At 46.5% G+C, this 19,765-nt stretch overlaps 1 protein-coding gene across 3 annotated transcripts in view; it reads right to left on the reverse strand.

Annotated features, from left to right (window-relative positions):
* Positions 1 to 18,578, reverse strand: part of Tmtc4 (transmembrane O-mannosyltransferase targeting cadherins 4) — a 59,121-nt gene extending 40,543 nt beyond the window's left edge. For 2 of the 3 annotated variants that reach the window (XM_041676529.1, XM_041676514.1), the window contains exons 1-5: positions 18,477 to 18,578; positions 13,395 to 13,610; positions 10,028 to 10,143; positions 8,754 to 8,970; positions 2,484 to 2,571 (exon numbers count right to left, since the gene is read on the reverse strand). In XM_041676529.1, the coding sequence (XP_041532463.1) occupies positions 2,484 to 2,571; positions 8,754 to 8,970; positions 10,028 to 10,143; positions 13,395 to 13,559 (586 nt within the window). In that variant the 5' untranslated portion in view covers positions 13,560 to 13,610; positions 18,477 to 18,578. Of the gene's footprint in view, positions 1 to 2,483; positions 2,572 to 8,753; positions 8,971 to 10,027; positions 10,144 to 13,394; positions 13,611 to 17,858; positions 18,102 to 18,476 lie in introns of those variants that run through there. The other variant, XM_041676521.1, reaches the window with a different exon arrangement.
* Between the last annotated feature and the right edge of the window lie 1,187 nt (positions 18,579 to 19,765).

The following is a 19,765-nucleotide window of genomic DNA, read 5'->3' on the forward strand; positions in this document are numbered from 1 at the left end:
AAGGCAGGCTGCTCATCAGGACATAAAGTCCTGAGGTGACTACAGGGGGGTCAGGTCTATGACCTAGCTCAAGTGAGAGAAGGGCTTCCCTGCAAGGAAACTAATCAGTGTGAGACCCTCTCAGACTACTTGGAACCTATAGAGTTGACATTGAAATATGAGGCAGAATTCCATCCTTCTGCAGACGGGAAAACTAGGAGCACAGACAAACAGCAGCAGAATTAATTCACCATGATGAAGACTCTAGAGACGGCGATTTCAACCACCCACTTTAAACTCTGCAGTAACTATGGTATCTCCAACTCAAGTATGCCAGGGCATGCAGAAAGGATGCATAGATCCAAGGCTGAGAGTAACTTTCAGGATCAAAGCACTGAGTCCACCAACTACTCAGCTTCAGACTCCCCATAGACCAAGTAACCACAAAGTATAAGCAACTCCAAAGGCTCCATCTGATCTACTCTTTCCTGTCTTAAAATGAGTTCAAGTTAATCAGCAAAGAGGGCTTCTGTGAAGGCTCCCACACCTATCCTGTCTTCTCTCTGTTGGAGGAAAGTCAAACAAATCAATACCTACTCATAATCCTAGCAGGGTTCCACATGAACCAGCGCCACCGCTGCTACTGATCTACAAACATGAAACAAGTCCAGGTTAACTTTATTGAAAATACATAGTTGCCTCTTTCTCATGCTAAAGTAAATACAGTATAAATGATAAATAGTGTCATTGGACCAAAAATGAAAAGTATATTGAAGTATATATGAAACAGTTCTTCACTGACTTCCTAGGAATCAAAGTATGAATTAACTGAAAACCCATCACACCAAAGTCCCTTCACCCTCACCATCAGTTCCTAAAGATTCCATGTGTATTGATTTTGCCTTTCCAACACTAGGAATAGAACCTGGGGCCATGCCTATGCTCAGAAAGTGATTCACTACCAAGCTAAACTCCCAGTTCTAAAGGCTTCACAAACCAATTACTTTTTGTATGGATGGCCCTTAGAAACAATTTTATGAATATAAAGGAACTCAAAACAGATACACATATATGATATAAATATTAATGCACAAATTCATGAACTGGAACACAGGAGAGTGAAGAATCCAGGAAGTGAATACAAAGTAGCTTTAGTTTTTTCTCAACACTCTGAAAAAAACACTTCATCCAAAAGCCTGACAAATTTATCAATGCACTCATTAGAAGGCGTTTTAGTGCTGTGATTTTCCCTATGATGTCACAAGAGCAATCTTTAAAAGCAGTGGGAGGTTCTATATGGTGCATCCTACATGTTAAATCTATCGATGTTTAATATTCAGTACTTAATATTTAATATACTTTCTTCAAAAAGCACTTCTGATGGCTCAAATCCATTCTTAATTGCAATTAGTTGCTTTAATAAGGTTAGGATAAAATTAATAAATGATGACTTAAAGCGACATTTCTAAAAAAAACGCCTGCAAGTCTGAAGTTTTAATTTCCTTGGGGAAAAAGTGTGAATGCTGAGAAGCTCCTACCCTGTGTTCCTGCAGATTCTGACTGCCAATGTTAGAACATGCAGTGACATTATCTGTAATAACCATGTCCGTGAGGGGGAGACCCTGTACCATTCCTGAGTCATAATCTTACAGAAAACATGATTGGTGGCACCATCTCTATCCGCTTTGCTGTGAGACTGGGGCAGGTACAACCTCCCCATATCATATACCCATGAGTTGTCACAGTGGGAAACCCTGCACGGGGAACTGATGGAGGTTATGTCTTTCTGCCGGGTTCACCTATGGTCTCAAGAAGTGAAGCGGTCCCTTGCTCTTCTCTGCACCTGAAGCTATTCCACTCACTTGTCCCCAACTCCGATAAATCCACTGATATTCAGTGTTTCTTTCTCTCGGCATGATTAAAAAAAAAACAGCACAAGGGTGTGGGGTATGGTCACACCCACACAGCACAGACGTTACCAGCACGGGGGCAGAGTCCCCCTTCTCCTATGTCACAATGGAGCTGCATGTCTGAGAACCAGAGACACAACCAGAGCTCAGGTTTAGCCTATACACAAGGAAGGAGGAGGGACAGTGGAGTAAAGACTCTTACAGGACCGGTTCAGTCCACCCTTGGAAATGATGATGGCACAGCTCGGTCATAAACACATATGACCTCTACAGAGTTCCTAGGCAGTGTGCTATTGTGTAATTCTGCAGGAAATAAAACAGACCCCTTCCCTATCAAAAGTGCCTCAGTAGTTCTGCTGAAGCTTTGCTACTCACCTGGACCCTGGTATGGGAGCTCTGTACCACTGATCTAAATGCAGCAGCATCAAGGGGACGATGAAATGAACACACGTGTGAAGAGTCTAGACCTTTGACCTACTGTGCCTCAAACGATAACCCGATATGAACAGACTAATTCACCATCTGTTTAACACTGCTCCAAAGGACAGAAATAAGAAGAAGGTAGCAAATGAGGAAGGCAAACATGATGCTTACTTTCTTTAAATGCTTGACAGTAGCCAAGGAAAGATAACAAAAAGAACAGGGCACACAGGAGATCTGCACGGCCAACAACACCAGCGACCTTAAAAGAAGGGGGAGAAAGATTTACATAAAAACATTAAAGCATTCCTAACTTTTGGATATACAAAACGTTCCTTAGACACAAAACAAGTGACTTTACCCCACCACCTATGACATCGTGTTGACAGTGCTGTACAGACCTGGCGGTGTTATCTTACAGCCGGTTTGTTCTCTGTACCCCTCTTGGTGCAGGACTTCACTTCACTGCTTTAAGAGAAGCCAGGCTATTTGAACAGATTGTTCTGGGCACACGGTGTTATTTAACACACTGTGCTCAAGAACACCAGCAACCCAGGTTTCTCGTGTTCTACAGGAGATTTTCAGTGGAAAGTGTTATAAGCTCAGAGTGCACAGTATTTAAAAAATGCATCCTGGGAGCAGCAAGATGGAACAGCAGGTACAGGCACTTGCTGCCCAAGCCTGGAGACCTGAGTTCAACCCCAGCACCCACACAGAAAAGAATGGAGAGAACAAACTTCAGGGAGTCCTCTAGCATGCATATGTATCATGGCATGCATGCCCCATCCCCCAGTATTAGGCATGCACATACATCAAGCATGCATGCTAGTGCACACACACACACACACACACAAATAAACATAATAGCTAATTAATCAACTAATTAAAAAATTTAAATCTGATTGGAAACACAATGGGCATAAAAATACAAAATATGTTAAAAGTTTAGGCAGAAAGAAAATGGCTTAACGACTCTGAGCTGCCTCTGCCATCTTTTCCCTGACTCAAACTGCAAGTAAGGATGCTTCTGAAGTGGCCAATCAGATGGAACAGAGCACAATGCCCATCCTTTCTCTCTCAGTCCCAACTAGTGACAACGAAGCTGTATAAAGTGTGTGTTCACTTCTTCCAGTTACATTGCCCCAGTAACTGTTTTCCAAATATAAGGGAAAACACAGAATCCTACTCATGAGGACTGCTCTAGTTTACGGGGTATCCTTTACTAACTGGCACCCAAATGTGGCAAATCCTTTTAACGAATGGAAGACCAATCACTTCTCAAAGGACAGATAAAATACTACGCCTGTGGAAATTAGCACACATACGTATGTTTTGTAAGGGCTTGTATGGTCAACAGCTAAACAAGAATGCCTTTAATCGTCTTCCTTCCACATATGGAAGGCTGAGGTGTCCACTGTAGCTGTAATCGCCCAGTGAGGTGTCTTGGGACATCTATGATGTCAAGCAGGGCTAAGAGGACAGAATGAGTTGATGAGTCTCTATCTTAGCAAAAGTCTGTGTGAGAGGAGACGTACAGAGAGGCAAGTGTGATGGTTAATCTTGGCAACTTGATGGAATCTACAGTCAGCCCGGGGACAACCCTCTGTAAAGGAATTCATAACCAGTTAACTAAGGAAAACTCACTCTTAATGTGGGCAGCACCACTTTAGGGGCTGGCGACTTTAATTAAATAAAGAGGAGACAGTGAGCTAGGCACTATCGTTCATTAGATGTGCCCAACCAGCTTATGATCTACTGCTACGCCTTCCCTTCCATGATGGACGGTGCCCTCAAACTGTGAGCCACACTCACCCCTTCCTTCCTCAAGTTGCTTCTGTCAGGTATTGTTGTCACACAAAATAACAACTAACCAGTACAGGAAGCAAGGGCCAAAACAAGATTATCTGGCCTGAAGAGAACATGGCAGTTCACTAGAGGGTTAAACGGATACATAATGAGTTATGGATACTCAGAGGTAAGTCCATCAAGGACACACTGAGTAATCAGAGATGCAGCTACAGACAAAGCCTGGCACATGTTAAGTGTGGCTCCCTGTTAGTCCCATTCATGAATTCCAGAGAGCTTCTAGACATAGGACAAAGTAGGAGGCAGGAAAGGACCAAGGACACCTTGGAGGTAGGGTTCTGCTTCTGTGGCCTCCAGCTGGGATACAAGAAAAGGACCTTGTTAGAGCTGTGGCTCTGGACAGACCGGACCCCAAACCCTTTCAGAACCTAATGTTGACCAGCAAGCCAAGAAGAGGCAGGCAAGGGAACCAGGACTTCTTGAAATGACTGAAGGGGAAGGGGTAGTTTGGGCAAGAGTCAAGGACAAAGGCAAAAGGACCAGACTGTTGAAGCTGCTTCTATCAGGGTAGTAAAAATGCAAGCAAAGAACCACCAGGAAGTGAACTTGAAACAAATGAACTTATTTTCTAAAGGAAAGCTCTTCTTTTGGTAAACTACTGTACTTCTTTCTGGTTGTGAGCTCAGTGTTTAGCAGCTGAACAATTTCTCGGCCCTTATTCTGGTAAATATTAAAGACAACCTCAGTTTCTGAGTGATGAAGGTTATACTACCTGACATGAAAACAAATGGAAAAGAAACCCATGGCAAGTGTTTTAATGAAGGATTCAGCACTTCAGTGAGTATTAACTAAAGAGAGAGCTCACAGGATAGAATGTCCAAGGCTATATCCAAGAACAGGCTATATCTAACCACTGGAGAGCGGAAACAAGAAGGACAAGGCTTCCTTCCTTTCTTTTTCTCTTTTTTATTGATATTTGCAAAATATGTATTTTTCAGGTAAACTTTCCAACAGTTTTTGTTTTCTTTCAGGGTACCTCAAACACTCCTGTCAAGATTTTTCTGGGGAAAAAAATCAACATACCCTTCCTCAATCAATTAAACAGGTGGCATCTAAGTTTCCTTATGAGGGACAAGAATTAAGAATTTGGGGGTTGGAAGGAAGTGGGCAAGGGTTGCCATACTAATCCCCTTTGTGTTGAAGGCTAAGTGTTTGAAGCTGAGTATGATGGTTCATGCCTACAATCCCAGCACTTGAAAGTGGAGGCAGAAAGACAAGAGTTCTTCTTGTCAGCCCCATCTACATAGCTACAGGTGAATTTGAGACCATCCTGAGATGGAAAGACTGTATCTTGTCTCTTGTCCCATCCTTGGCAAACATCTGGGTTCAGTAATAGTGGGTAGAAGTCTTGAAGAGACCAGAACCCAGGCAACTTGTCATCTTTAGCCACACTTTGAGCACAATGGGACCTCATGTCCTCAAGGAGTTCTTGGGGAATATCTAATTCTGATAGATGAGCCAAAACCAGATCAGGGCCTAGCAATATCTGTTCTTGCTCCTCTCCCTTCCTAGGAATCAGTATCTTGTCAGTGGCCTCACATGCCTGATAACAACCCAGAGTGGTTTGAGATGGCATATTTGGGGGAGAGGGTGTTGACTGATTTTGGTTATATCATCTGAAGCAAAGTCAATTTGGTTGTAAAGATTTCCCTACCAATCAGAATCCAGATAGGGATCAGACTGAAGGGTGACCAATTGATCCCATGCTGCCTGGGGCCACCTTGGCTTTAGTCAGAACCCTCTACCCTAGGCACATTGGACGGCTAGGAAATGTTAGGTGCTTAAGTTGGTTATGGTGGAACACCTCTATCATTCCAGCACTTGGAAGGAGGCAGGAGGATCAGGCATTCAAAGTCAGCCATGGCTATGTGACACCCTGTCTCAAGGGGGGAAAATAGAGGAAAAAAAAAACCCAGTAATAACATAAAAGAGAAAATATAAGTATTTATTAACAGTGTGCAACAATATCTTCAGTATTAAGGCTGGAGGTGGGGTAAAGGCACAAAATACATTCATATTAATGAAAAGAAATGTATGTCATTAAAACCTGGTAGGGCTCATGCTGCTACTCCATCCTTTTAAAACATATATACAGACACACATTTACTCCAATCTGCCCTGTCCTTATGCCACAAGGTGGGACTATCATGGCCACACCACAGAAGCTCTCTCCTGTCCTGGCAGGACATCTATGAGGCATCCCCCTGCCTCCTGAAGATAAGCTCCAGGTGCTTTGCTCTTTGCACACATTTAAAGCTGGCATTTAAAAAATGTAGAGTGAGCGATTAGCAGAGAAAGCTGATAAGAGGAAATTGGATAGTGTGTCAAATTAATGAAAGGTAAACACGCAAAATATCTGTCTGTGAATGCTAATTTTTAACTATCCCTTACTTTCTGAAATCTGAGTTTAAATGGCTGTTATGGAATGGCAGAGAGAGGAAGAGAATTTTCAAATATTCCTTTCTCCCCATGGGTAGCCACCCCCTCTATGTGTGTGTGTGTGTGTGTGTGTGCGCGCGCGCGTTTGCGTGCACATCCGGAAGCCAGATGCCAACCCTGAGTTTTATTTCCCAGTGGTGGACCATCTTGGTTGAGTCAGGATCTCTCCTGGGTCCATAACTAGATAATTAGGCTAGGCTGGCAGCCCTGAGTACAGTCAGTCTCTCCTTCCCCATCACTAGGACCACAGGCACACACCCTATGCCGGGTATACTGTGGGTGCTGGCAGCCAAACTCAGGTCTCCATTTCTTGCACGGCAAGGACTCTATGAACTGTGCTATCTCTCCATTCCCATCAATTCCTTCCAAAGATCTGAAACAGGGCCTCTAAAGGTTACCAGATAAACTGCATTGATCTGCAATGTGTGTCTGTGTGTGTTTGTCCATGTTCAAACATGTGTAAGCATACCCAGGGCTTGAAACCTTTTTATACATCAAGTTTTCAATATGTAAAATCTTAACTTTGGAAAACCTCTGGTTAATCATTCAATTTTTTTTTTTTTTCGAGACAGGGTTTCTCCATAGCTTTTGGTTCCTGTCCTGGAACTAGCTCTTGTAGACCAGGCTGGCCTTGAACTCACAGAGATCCACCTGCCTCTGCCTCCCGAGTGCTGGGATTAAAGGCGTGCGCCACCACCGCCCGGCTAATCATTCGATTTTATTTTGGTTTTACGACTATGTCCAATTAGACAAGAAGCAAACAGTCAATAAGGGGTTTCCCAGAAAGCACTGTTTGTGTCACACACCGCATCTGAGATGCAACAAACGCTTAGACCAGAGAAGTGAGGCTGCAACCCATTCTAACTTGGCCATGGTTGTGCACAGATAAGAGACAAAGGGTTTAAAGTGGGCTCCGGCAGCATCAATCACAGCCTTTCACAAAAGATACGGAAGACAACAATAAAAATTCCATAGCATTCTTGAAACCAAAGAACAAATATTATGAGAAATCGTAATTTCTAAAACGAATTCTGATTAACATTTTAGAACTTACTCTAAGGCTCTCAATAGGGCAATCAGTTAAACGTAGGCCTTTAAATGTCTGTTAGAGGTCAAGGCCCACTGTGAGAGGAATAGCCTATGAAGCTTCTAACCCAGGTGTTTGGTGCTCCCAGAATGACCAATCCAATCTCTTCAGCAACACACCCCGTCATGTTTTCCAAGTGCTCAGGTGTGCACATGGGTTTCCTGGCGACCTCACACGTGTCCAGTTAAATCTCAACAGTCTATGTCTACAGTGTACTCTTCATGTCCCAGGCACAGAGACACGGCCACAGGGCAGCAGGCTTGACTCCTGTCACTGCTATTAGGCACCTGGCAGAGAGTATTAAGGGGAAGATACCCAGGGAGGGAGGAGGGAAGCTTCAGGAGCAGCTCCCCAGCACCTGCACGGACCATGGAACCTGAGAGTTTCAGTGTACCCTATACTCATTCTTCTTTATCCTCCTGGGATTCTCACTGCCTATAAAGTTGTACCAGACCATCTGATGTCATACTGCTTTTATGCTAATTATATAAGAAAGGATTCTGTAAATCATACAGTCAGCTACCACAGAAAAACTGCCTCAGACCAGGTGTGGTGGTGCATGCTTTTAATCCCAGCACTCGGGTTAGTGGATGTCTGTAATTTAGAGTAGGGTGTACATAGGGAGCTCTATGCCAACCAGGGCCTACATAATAAGATCCTATCTCCCTCCAAAAATAAATAAAATAAATAGAAAAACTGCCCCACCCAGTCTGAGGACTGAGGAAGGTCTTTAGGCTGCAAAATGAGGCAACATTAACATTTATGCCCTTGAAGTTATCATACAGGATAGACAGTGCCACCCAAGACCACAGCACACTCTGAGGAGACAGTCTCTCAGTTTGGTAGCCGTTATTTGCCCATAAAGAGAGGGTCCTCTGACCTAGAACCCACTGCATCAAATATCTAACAGGGAAAGTATCAGGTATTTCCTGAAAACATTGTGATGTGTGCTCTGTAACCATGAGGAACACACGAAGAGCCCATTTCAGAAAAGCAGATAGCACACACACGTCCTACACACATGCAGACGGTCACACGTGGGGGATACTCACACACTCAGTGTGCACTGGATGGACAGCGAACAGCAGTGCCGCCAGCAGGGAAGCTCTGGGCGCCAGGTGTACCCTCCGGCCTTTACTGGTGTACTGCAGGCCTCCAAACAGCACTGAGAAGACGTCCAGCATGAGGATAGAGATGCCACCATGCAGGAGGATGTTGACCACGTGGAAACCCACGGGATGGAAGCCTCCTGACAGATAGTAGTTGATCCTGCAACAGAGAGGATGCATGAAACACACACAACAGAACGGGGGCTGCTGAAGGCTCTTGGTGCCTCCTTCATGAAAAGAGCATCAAGGCAATAATACCTGTCCAGCTAAGAAGCCTGAGGAAACCATGAAAACAATTATCCATAGAAAAGAGTGGGAGAAATGGCCATGTCACAGGGGAAGGCACCGAAAATACAGGGAGAGGAAAATCAAAAGGAGAGCTAGACCTTTTTATTTTAAGTTTAAGGGATTATTTCCCAAGGACAAGATAAATTACAAATCCTTCAAGGCTATCCCAAAGGGGGCTAGATTTAAGATATCCACAGAACCCTCTGCACACACGCACACACACACACACACACACACACACACACACACACACACACACAGAGCTTTAACATTATGTATCCCCAGTCTTCATCTGCAGGATACCTTTCTACTGTTAGTGTGAGTCTTTCTTTTGACTACTTCTCAATTGCTGGTGGTTCTAATTGTTTTTAAATGCAAGAGCTATCTATACACAAGAATTTAAATGTATCCCAGAAACAGGTATAAGAACTGTTATGTGACTAGTAACTCTAGCTAATGGGGACTAGAAGTCATCTTTAAACTTCATTTTCATTTTACATATTGACTTGGTAATGGTAGGACGATTAAGAACTTAATTTTGTCATAAAAAAAACATGATTTTATGGGATGCCTGTGTTGCTTTGATACATATTGTATTGTTCCCCTGCTGCTTTGCTACCCAAACAGTAAAGGGTGGGCTCTCTGAGAACCAGAGAGACGTAGACGTTTTGCTGGTCTGAGCATCATCCTTGCACAGGGACCAGGCCAATATCTGCATAACTCCAGTTTTAGTTTGTGTAGCTGATATGGAGATTCCTCAGGCATAGCCTCTCAACCTTCCTGTGGCACAGTTCCTAAGACCTGAAATAAGCACAGAATCTTACAATACAAATGGACTCCACCTACCTAAAAACTAATGACTGAACCCCCACATGCGATGTCATGTGGAAACCTCCAATGATGCTCCTGTTTCTACTCTTACACCTTACCTGAAAGTCAGGACGGTAAGTGGCCGGTAGGACTTATGGCTGGTATTGCTGCTTAGTCTACTGCCCCAGAAGTCATGATGCCACAGGTCTCCCAGGGGTGTGTCTGACTGAAGGTCCTGCAGGAACACAATGGGACGTCTGGACAACACAATGGGATATTCTGGACAAGGAGTCAAGATCCTCCCCTCATCTTGCCCCAAAGCCTTGAAAACTCTGCCCACTTCATCCTTTCTACTTAGCCCCAGGCCCAGCTCCCCCCACCCCCATTATCTCTTGTCCAGGATATGGGCAAGCTTCTTAAAAGAGCCACCATATCCTCCCACTTTCTACACAAAGTACTTCTAAATGCACATTAACTATAACTATCCAGTTGGTTACAAGCCTTTCAATAGCATCTCCCTTCCTGGGTCAAAGTCAAGGTCCTCTTAGGGCTGCAATAGCCTCTACACACATTTGCCTAACTCCATGTTTCTGCCCAACGCTCCTGAGTTCCCTCCCAAGAGGCTTTGCATAGGCAAATCTGCCCTAGACGGTCATCTTCAACCCTCTGCCATCCCAAGTGGACTTCAATCCTTTCCTGTGGGTTCCACGGCATCTCATACCTGTACCCATAACACCTGGCTCACCGGTCACTCACAGCTGTGGACTAATTATCTCCATCACTAGACTGGCGCTCCACAAGGCCAGGACCACATGAGCTGAAGTACAGAAGGTGCTTAAAACATGCTGAAAGAACAGACCACTCGGCAACCTAAGGCCACTACTAGCCTTTCATGGTCAATTAAATAAGGTGAAGTATCAGAAAAGCATCCAATTTAACCAAGTATGGGCAAATATAATGCTGAAAATTTCCACTTTTGGTCATGAGTTAAGGAGATTGTGAAACTAGAGGAAAAAAATTTCATACAATTTTAAAATAAAAAATTATTAAATATTAAACAAAACTCTCTCTGCTGAGATAATTTGGCCTTATATTATACCAAGCATGCTTACAAGCATTTTACCTTACATTTAAAATATGAACCTAAATGCTGTAAAAATCAAACAAGGGGGCTGGAGAGATGGCTCAGTAGCTAAAAGCATGTTCTGTTCTTTCAGAGGACCTGAGTTCAGTTCCCAGCACCCATGTTGGGGGGTTCAAGACTCCTTCTAACTCTTGGTCTATATCTTCACATGATTAGCCCTGAAATCCAGCAGGTGGGTGTACCTAATTGGAGAAACTACACCATTACCGCCTTTCTAAAAAATTGCCCCCTGAGCACAGAAGGATGCTCAAACTCAGAAGAAGTGGCTAAGAATGCATACCGCTCTCTCAGAGGACTTGAATTTGGTTCTCAGCATCCATTCTGGGCTCACAACCATCCGCAACTCCATTTCCAGGGGATTCGATGGCCTCTGCCACCTCAGGCACTGGCGCGCGCGCGCGCACACACACACACACACACACACACACACACACACACACCTTACAGTTTCCTTCCCACACAGAAGAGTTGGTTAAGTGACAGATGGCCTCAAAGAATAAATACCCACGTTGCAATATGGACTTTCGTACTTGCTATGAATGAAGTGCCTACTCACAGGGAAGGCCTCAGGAGGAACAGACACAAAGTCGATCACTGGATTCTCATGTGACTTTCCCTTCTCCCAGCTTTAGTGGCCTTAAAAATGTAGAGCACCCTCCCAACGAGACAGTTGGATGTTTTGCACAGACTACAGGATCCATCTGCTAACTCAGGGACAAAAGCGGGAGCCCAGGCCCTTGTGTTTTGCCACAAAAGGGCTTGTTCAGTTGTGAGGTGGTTGGGAGCAGTGTCTCATCCTCCCTCCGAACAGAAACGAACACCAAAGAAGCTCTAAATATTTAACGAGGCACAGCCTACATGAAGCAGAGTGTGCAAGGGAAAGGTCAAGTTTTTCTTCTAATGATTTATGGGAACATTAGATTATATCTGAAATCCCTCCTAACAGCACTGACTCAAGAGATCAACAAAAAATGGCAACTCAGCCCAAGGAAGCATCTAGAAAATAGAATCCAACTCCCTCCCCCAGCAACCGCCTGCTGACATCATGAAGACACAGCTTCAGGAGTGGAGGTGTGCATTCCACTCAACAAAGAAGGAGAATAGGGGGGCTGGCAAGAGGTGACATTACAGAAAATACTGCTCAAACCACACTGGGCAGAGGCACAGACGCCTGTCCACCTCCCGCCTGAGGATAACTACAGCAATCATCAGAACACTCCACACACCACAGCCAGGCTTCCATCTTCCCAGCGCAATGGAACTTTCCAGCACAGGTTCTGAATTAACCCTTCACACACCCAGGTAGAGGTGTGATGAAAGTCACCACAACCATAGAACTTAAAGAGGTGAACCCTTGTTGGAAAAGGTATTTTGTGTCTCTCAAGTTATCAATGTGGCACAGCTGTTCAGAGCGACTTGCCTCTTAGGGAGTCACCTGTCATGGGTGGCAGGTAAAGGCAAGGGAGGGGTCATTAGGCCTGGTGGCAGATGCCTTACCCTGTTGGGTCATCTCAGTGGCCTTCATTTATTATGAGCATGCAGCAATGGTGCTGCAAATGCTCCTTCAATGACATGCCCCAGAGAGACAGGTAGGTGCATTCCTTCAAGTCCCAGCCAAAGGTAAGCAATGCAACCTGTGTGCTGAGTAAGACGATCACAAGGCTCTACCTCATGCCACTTCTGAGCACCCCGTTCTGCCTGCCTCCAACTTCCTTACTCTCACTGTCTTTGGGCCCATTTGAATCTTTTCCTTCCCATTTGACAATAAAAAGGTTGACTACTCTCCTAACCTTATAAAGCGGCAACTGGGGAACAAGGTGGACTAGGATTTTGCATGGTCAGCAAACTTGAGTCTCCAAACATGAAATGAGTGGGAACACTGTACCCCTCAGCAGCACATGGCTTCTGTCCAGCAGCTGTCAGCCCACTGCCCTCACACACTGGACAGAGTCACAGCCTCACACTTTGATAGGTGATTAGATCCATCCATCACTAGAACAAATGGGTGAGTCTTTCTTTCCTCTCGCAGTTCTGAAAAGTCTCATAAAACCTGAAGTGCTCAATCTGCTTTGCTCTGCAACACCCCTGGTCTTATAATCTCAGCAGAATGACCTCTCTGATACATGTGCAGACGGGATCTCCTCAGCACAGACAGGGGCTGCACACCCGAGGTAATAAATTTAGGAGCTAATACATAAAATGAAATGAGAACTCTGTATCTTAAGTGAGACTCAGACCAAGAGTCAACCCCAAGCTTATCAGAGAATTAATACCAACTTGGATGATTACTAAGACATAAGCAAACGGGATGTTTAAGTTTCTTAGAGGATTAAGACACAAACCTTATTGTTAACAATAGCTTCAGAGTCATCAAAGACAAAATCGCCATCATAGCTCCTGGCAAAACACACGAGGGAAGCAAATCCTACTACTAGCTTAGCCCAGGAAGGGGAAAGGACAGAAGACGACGGCACGATGCGGTCCAAGTCAGCATCCAGCTCGGCCATCTTGCAAACTGCAGGCTGCCAGCCTCCTGCTGCAGCATTATGCTGAGGGATCTGCAAGGGAAATAACATCATATAAATAACTTTGAGCACACTTCTGCAGTGAACATCTTTACTGTAAGCAAGAGCTACATCGGTGGGTATGTTGTGATTTTATAGGTGATCTTTAGACGTGTTAAGTCGGGCAGAAACTTCAGTGGGCAGAGAAGCGACCTGGGATTCAGGCAGATTTCCCAAACCTAACATGACCTATGAAATCTGAAGCCCTTGGGTTTCTAATGCTTCCTTTCAGAAATTCTGATTTAACAGAATCCTATGTTTACTAGCCCCATAAAGCAAGTCATTCTTATTTCTCAGAGCCAGATATACTAGGCTTAAAAAAAAAATTAATGATCAACTTCATCAACCCAGAAAAATCAGTAACTGTTCATTGTTGGCACACTGGGGGGCGGGGAGTTAGAGCATACTTATGAAATATGACTGTGATCCCGGCTCTGACAGACCTTATAATATGTGTGTAGACACAAGGGCAGATGTCAGTCAGTAGAAAATCTTAGAGAGGGGACTCGTGAGGTGAGGGCGTATGACAGTGATTGATTGAACTACGGTTTACATAGAGAGAGAAGAACCAATTTCTTTGGAAGGTCCCAGAAAGAACTAAACTGCCTCAATTCTACCCAAAGAGCTGACTGCCAGTACGGGGAAAAGCCAAGTCAGAAATACAAACCTCCAAACAGACAAAGTGGTTTTGCCACAGCCTGTGTGGCCTTGTATGAGTCTCTATCATTTCCTGTGGAACAAGGCCAACTATGAGACTTTGAGTTTTGTGACAGCCTGGGCCAATTCCAAGACTCAAACATGAACTATCTGCAAATCAGGTTATCTGTTCTTATTCCCACCACATCCTCCACAAGTGCTGCCTTCTGGCCAGGATGCTCCGTTCAATCTTGTATGTTTAGAGAGGTAACTAAACTCTCTGGAGCTCCTTCCTCGCTGCGAGATGGACACGGCACTGCCTATCTTAGAGCTGTCACTGGGTATATTTATTTGGTGGGGACAGGTGTTATTTGACTTGTAGGCCCATGACTGATGGAAGCTTGGAAGGAACTCAAAGCAGGAACTTAGCTGTAGAGGACATAAAGGAATGCTACTTATGAGCTTGCTCAGCCTGCTTTCTTACTCAGCCCAGGCTCATCTGTCCATGAAGGCACTACCCAGTCGTCTGGGCCCTTCGACATCAAACATTAATCAAGAAAATGCCCCCACAGGCCAAGGTGATAGAGACATCTTCTGAATAGAGCCCCTGGGGTTTTAATGGATGTTGGGAGAAGGCAAACTATCATTATACTTTCCACAAGTTTGACAGTCTTTGTAAAAATCTCCCTTAGTCCTGGCTTTTTGGTGTAAAAGCTCTGGTCCTCCCTAGAACAACTTCCATTCTGCTTTTAAGCCAATGAAAGAAAATTCTTGCCCCCTGGGCCAGGCTGCAGCTTGGTTATATTTGGTTCTAGATCTCCAAATAATACCTAGATCCACAGGAAGTCAGGCAAATAGGAGTCTCAGAACCTCACGCCACAGACTTCTTCTTCTTCTTTTCTTTTAGTCTTTTGTCTGAATAAAGGTAGAGCCAGATCGATGGGCACTCCTTTCAGTGGCAGCCTGACCCTTCCCAGAGACAGAGTCGCACTTATAATCCAGACACAAAAGCCTGCAACCCTTTCTCTGCTTGTCCCCTGAGCATCATTGCCTGATGTAAGGCTTGCTCGTAGCAAGCACTGGGGGAATAGTCCACCTACTTTCCGCAGCTTTCTTTTCTTTCCACTGAAAAGGTAAACCACTGTTCAAATCCTAATTGCAGTCAGGTCATCATGAAGACCCTGATTGCTGTTTTACATTCTAGCTAAAGAAATTACTCCTGCCACCTCAAAATTTAAACAAGACTGAGTACCCAGGAAGACGCTATGGCGTTAAAAATGGAAGGAATAAATGTGTTCCTCTATTTAGAAAATCAGTGTGCAGGAAAACAAATGGTTTATACCAACTTTAAAGGCATAGCAACTTCCACAGACTATGTGGAAGCCATAAACGGTCACATAATTGGTTCTGATGTTCTCGGGTTGAGCTTGAAATATTTAAATATGAAATCACAGTTTAGTATGAAGTTCAAATGGTCTTATGTTCACTGATTGATGAAATAATCTGTTCCTAAATTAGCTGCTGTGCATTTCCTGGCTATTCATATTCACAGCCCGAGCCAATCATCATTCAAGCAACAAGCCATACACATGTAGAGGGGTCCACGGACCCCAACATTTGGAGTGCCCTGGTGGGTCAGGTCCCCACTTTGGGAAAGTCAGGGAGTGGATGAGTTGATGTCAAATAATCTTCTCTTTCCCTGTGGGGAGCACTGTGCAGGCATTGTGTCCTTTACCCTAATCTAGACCTCACTGGCTCTTGCCATTTCATGGAAGCGTCTCTGCTCTGCAGTGAAAAGATTCAGATGCTCCCATATGTTTAACAGATACGTGCTCACATACATAGAACAGTCCAGACTATGACTTTTATCAGCAAAGGCTAAGAAAGGTTACAATACATTAGAAACCTATGTGATGTTCTCAGAATCCACTACAGGAGTCCATAGCAAAGGTCAAGGAGACAGATGAGCATGAACTGGTGGCTACATTTCCCTGAGCTACATTGTTTTCCTAAAGATCAGTTTCTTCATCTGTAGAATAAGTTACCTTTTGGTTTTTCGAGACAGGGTTTCTCTGTAGCTTTGGGGCCTGTTCTGGAACTAGCTCTTATAGACCAGGCTGGCCTCGAACTCACAGAGATGCGTGTGCCTCTGCCTCCCAAGGGCTGGGATTAAAGGGGTGCGCCACCACCACCCGGCTACCACTGTGTTCTTTAGGGTATGGTAAGGACTGAGTGAGGTGGTATAAACAGCTAGTCTCCATATCCATACTGTTTTGATCAGTTCTTAGTCCCTGATCCCTGTCTTAATGCTTACGTTGCCATCTTTACGTTGCCAGAACCCATCAGGTGACAGGATGTACTCCCAAAAGGGGAACCCTTCTTTTGGGCATCCCTGGTGAAGCATCTTTGTGCCCTATACAAACTGTATTACTGCACAACGACCCTGATCCCAACTCCCCATCCTCCACCAGGAAATGACCCTTGTTCTACAATAAGGCGTGGTGCATGGCCTTCTCCAGGTAAAGCCCTGCCTGGGAGCACTGGCTCCTCAGCCACACCTTGGAGGGCAGCTCACTCTGTGTCTTCAGTTTCAGTAATGTCCCACCTACACAGAACCTACTACGAGTAGTCTGAAAAGAGAGAGTTACCCTAACAAAGCTGGTGTTCTCATGACTACTGAACTCCTGTTTGAATTGGCTCCCTGAGAGTGGTTCAGTGTGGAACAAACCAGTAGTCTTTAGCCCTGATTCTCAAACTCCTAATGTTAAGCCTAGACTTTCAGGATGTTAAAACAAATCCATCTGTCAATCAAAAGATCAAACAGGGCCTCCCCAAAGGCTAAATTTCACGGAACTGTGTACCACGAACCCCTAATAACTTTGAACACAGCAGTCCAGGCTGCAAAAAAGCAGACCCAACCTAGACAATTCACCCTGTGGAAAACCAGCAGAATTTACCTCAGGCCTGGAAAGGCTCTTGTTCTCCACATTAAGGGCAATGCATCTATGGCCAGTTGCCCTCCAAAATGGAGGAGCATGACCTTGCCTCAGAAAATCAAATTAAACAATGTGGTGGTTTCTGACCAGAACATTGCAGGGAGAGCTAACACAGGGAGTGTCCAAGGCAAAGGGGCCAGCCATCCTCTGCAAGCCTGAGCCAAAGGCGGAGAGAGGTGCATCCATCCTGTTGTGACCCACCTTAACTCAAGAATGCTCAAGTGGCTGCCCTTGGGAGGTTTCACACTCAGAATTTCTGCCTCAGAAAGTTTCCACTTAGCTTGTAGCCATTTTCCCACCTGGGCGGGGCCGTCCCGCCTCACCCCATTCTATCTGGGGTGCGCAGCTTATTGGGGGTGGGGTACAGGGGACAATGAGGGCATTTCGTCAATCCTGACTATAATTGTTTCCCAAGGAACTCTCTCCATCCATCTGTTCCCGGGGAGAGAGCGAAGTGTGGATGACTCAGTGGCTAGCTCTTTCCTCTAACTCCTCCTTTCTTTTGTGTGTAGTTAAAAACAGAAAGAAAACACAAACAGCCCACAGCCACAACACCAACAACTCAGGCTCCCCGTGGAGTTCGCCGGAGGTGAGGCGGTAGCTGCTCCACCTGCTCGGTTGGTTTCCCCAACTCGTGGCAGCTCGGTCGCTCCAGGCTCCCAGGCCAGTGGTGCAGGCTTTGCTCCTCAGCGGAGAGCGGAGTAGCTGGCACTCCAAGCGCGGCAGGGTGACTCGCCGCGTAACCCTGGGCAGGCGGCCAAGCTACCGGCTGTGTCCAGCCGTCGCCCGTGCCTTGGCCAGCTGGCGATCAGGCACGGGGACCCCGCGGCCAGGTGGCCGCTGCACCGGGTGCACTCCCGGGTCACGAAGCTGTTGCGCGGCTGGGTCAGACAGTGACAGGCACAGGAATGGTGCGGGGACCTCGGCCGTGGCAGGACAGCTCCGGAGCTTGAGCCCGGGGCGCGCACCCCTTACCGCGCGCTCTTTGTCCGGGGTGCGGCTTCTACCGGGGCGCACGGTGCCCGGGGCCCGCGTCCGCGGGTGGCAGCTCGGGTCCCGTAGCTAACTCCTCCAGTAGAGGTGCAGTGCTCGGGCGCCGCCCCCAGGCCCCCGGGCCGCGTTGGACTGGTGATTCTGTCAAGAGCCCGGGAGCCCGCGCCCTTTCCGCGCCCAACTGCGCTCGCCCCGCAGCTGCGCTCGGCCCTCATCGGGCTACCCGGCGCGTTACCTGCAAGGAGCCCAAGCGGCGGTCGCATCTCCCTCCCGCGTGCTTAAACTCCTGCGGCTCCGCAAGCCCGCCGCCGCCACCAGGGGAGGGGCCTCCCGTCCCCCTCCCATCCCGCCGCGTCCCGCCCCCCGCCGCGCCGCTCCCCACTCGCGACCGCCCGCGGGTGCCTAGTCCCGCCGTCCGCCATGCTCCCATCGGTTGTCTTTCCCGTCACTCACACGCTCCTCTTCAGCTCATTGGTACATGTGGGGCTGACGTCGGGACTGGGAAGCTCTGGGCGAAGGAGGCGCAGGGGCGGACGGGCTTCGCTAGGGAGGAGAAAGCGCCGCTGGGATGCAAAGGGGCCGAGCGGCCGAGGCCTGGTTCCTGCTCCCCGGGGATTCCGCGCGCTCTGAACCTGTGCCCGGCCTGTCCCGCGCGCTCCGCGGAGAGCGTGTTGAATCCCTGCAGAAAACCCCCAACTCCACGCTTCTTTCTGTCTGGGAGGAGTTGTTGAAGATGTGTCTCTACTTTCTCTCTCTTGAAACGCGTAGTGAGTTCTTCGTCCCTAGGCCCTGCAGCCTCAGGACTGCACCACCGACCTCTTGCAGAGCCGTGCAGCGTGCTTCCACACTCCAGTCACGACCACAAGATGCTACACCCACCTTCAAGGAAGAGAAAAGCGTTGTACTTGCCCCTGTCAAACCTCCAATGACCACGGATGCCCTCCTTCCGACCCTCCTTAAAAGTGTCTGTCTCTGATCTGTCTCCCTCTTTGGACGGGAGTGGGCTTCATCTGCATCAAGTCACCTCGAAGCTTTCCTCTGCTCCGTGTCCTGCTGCCTCCCCCTGCCCTTCATCTCTGAAGTGGAGTGCTATCTCCCCAACCCCCAGCTATCTCCAACTCCGTTCACTTGGCTCCCATTCAGTGAAACTGCCTTTGCGAGTCAACCCTGCTGCCTTCTGCCCTTAGGAAGGCCAGAGGACATTTTGCTTCCCAATGCTAGCTCATCCTAAGATTTCTTCTTCCTCCTTAAAATGCTCTCTCCCCTGGACCTACCACTCTCTTGTTTTACCTGGTCTGCTTAGCAGGCTTGCCTGCCCAGAAGGAGCCCTAAGAGTTTTAAAGATCTCATCCTTTAACTCCACCAATTTCCCAGTATGATTTAATCTTCTGCCGACACTCCAGTCAATATATTTCAGATTTACACTTCTGCTCCTCGCTATCTGAGTTCAAACCCATTTATCTAGTTCCCTATTTAACGTCTCCCCTGGTATATGTTACCACATCTCAAATGGCAGAGCATGCA

Source organism: Microtus oregoni, unplaced genomic scaffold (genome assembly GCF_018167655.1).
Source record: "Microtus oregoni isolate MIOR12 unplaced genomic scaffold, Mior012 000001F_ref0000356, whole genome shotgun sequence".
Classification (NCBI taxonomy): domain Eukaryota; kingdom Metazoa; phylum Chordata; class Mammalia; order Rodentia; family Cricetidae; genus Microtus; species Microtus oregoni.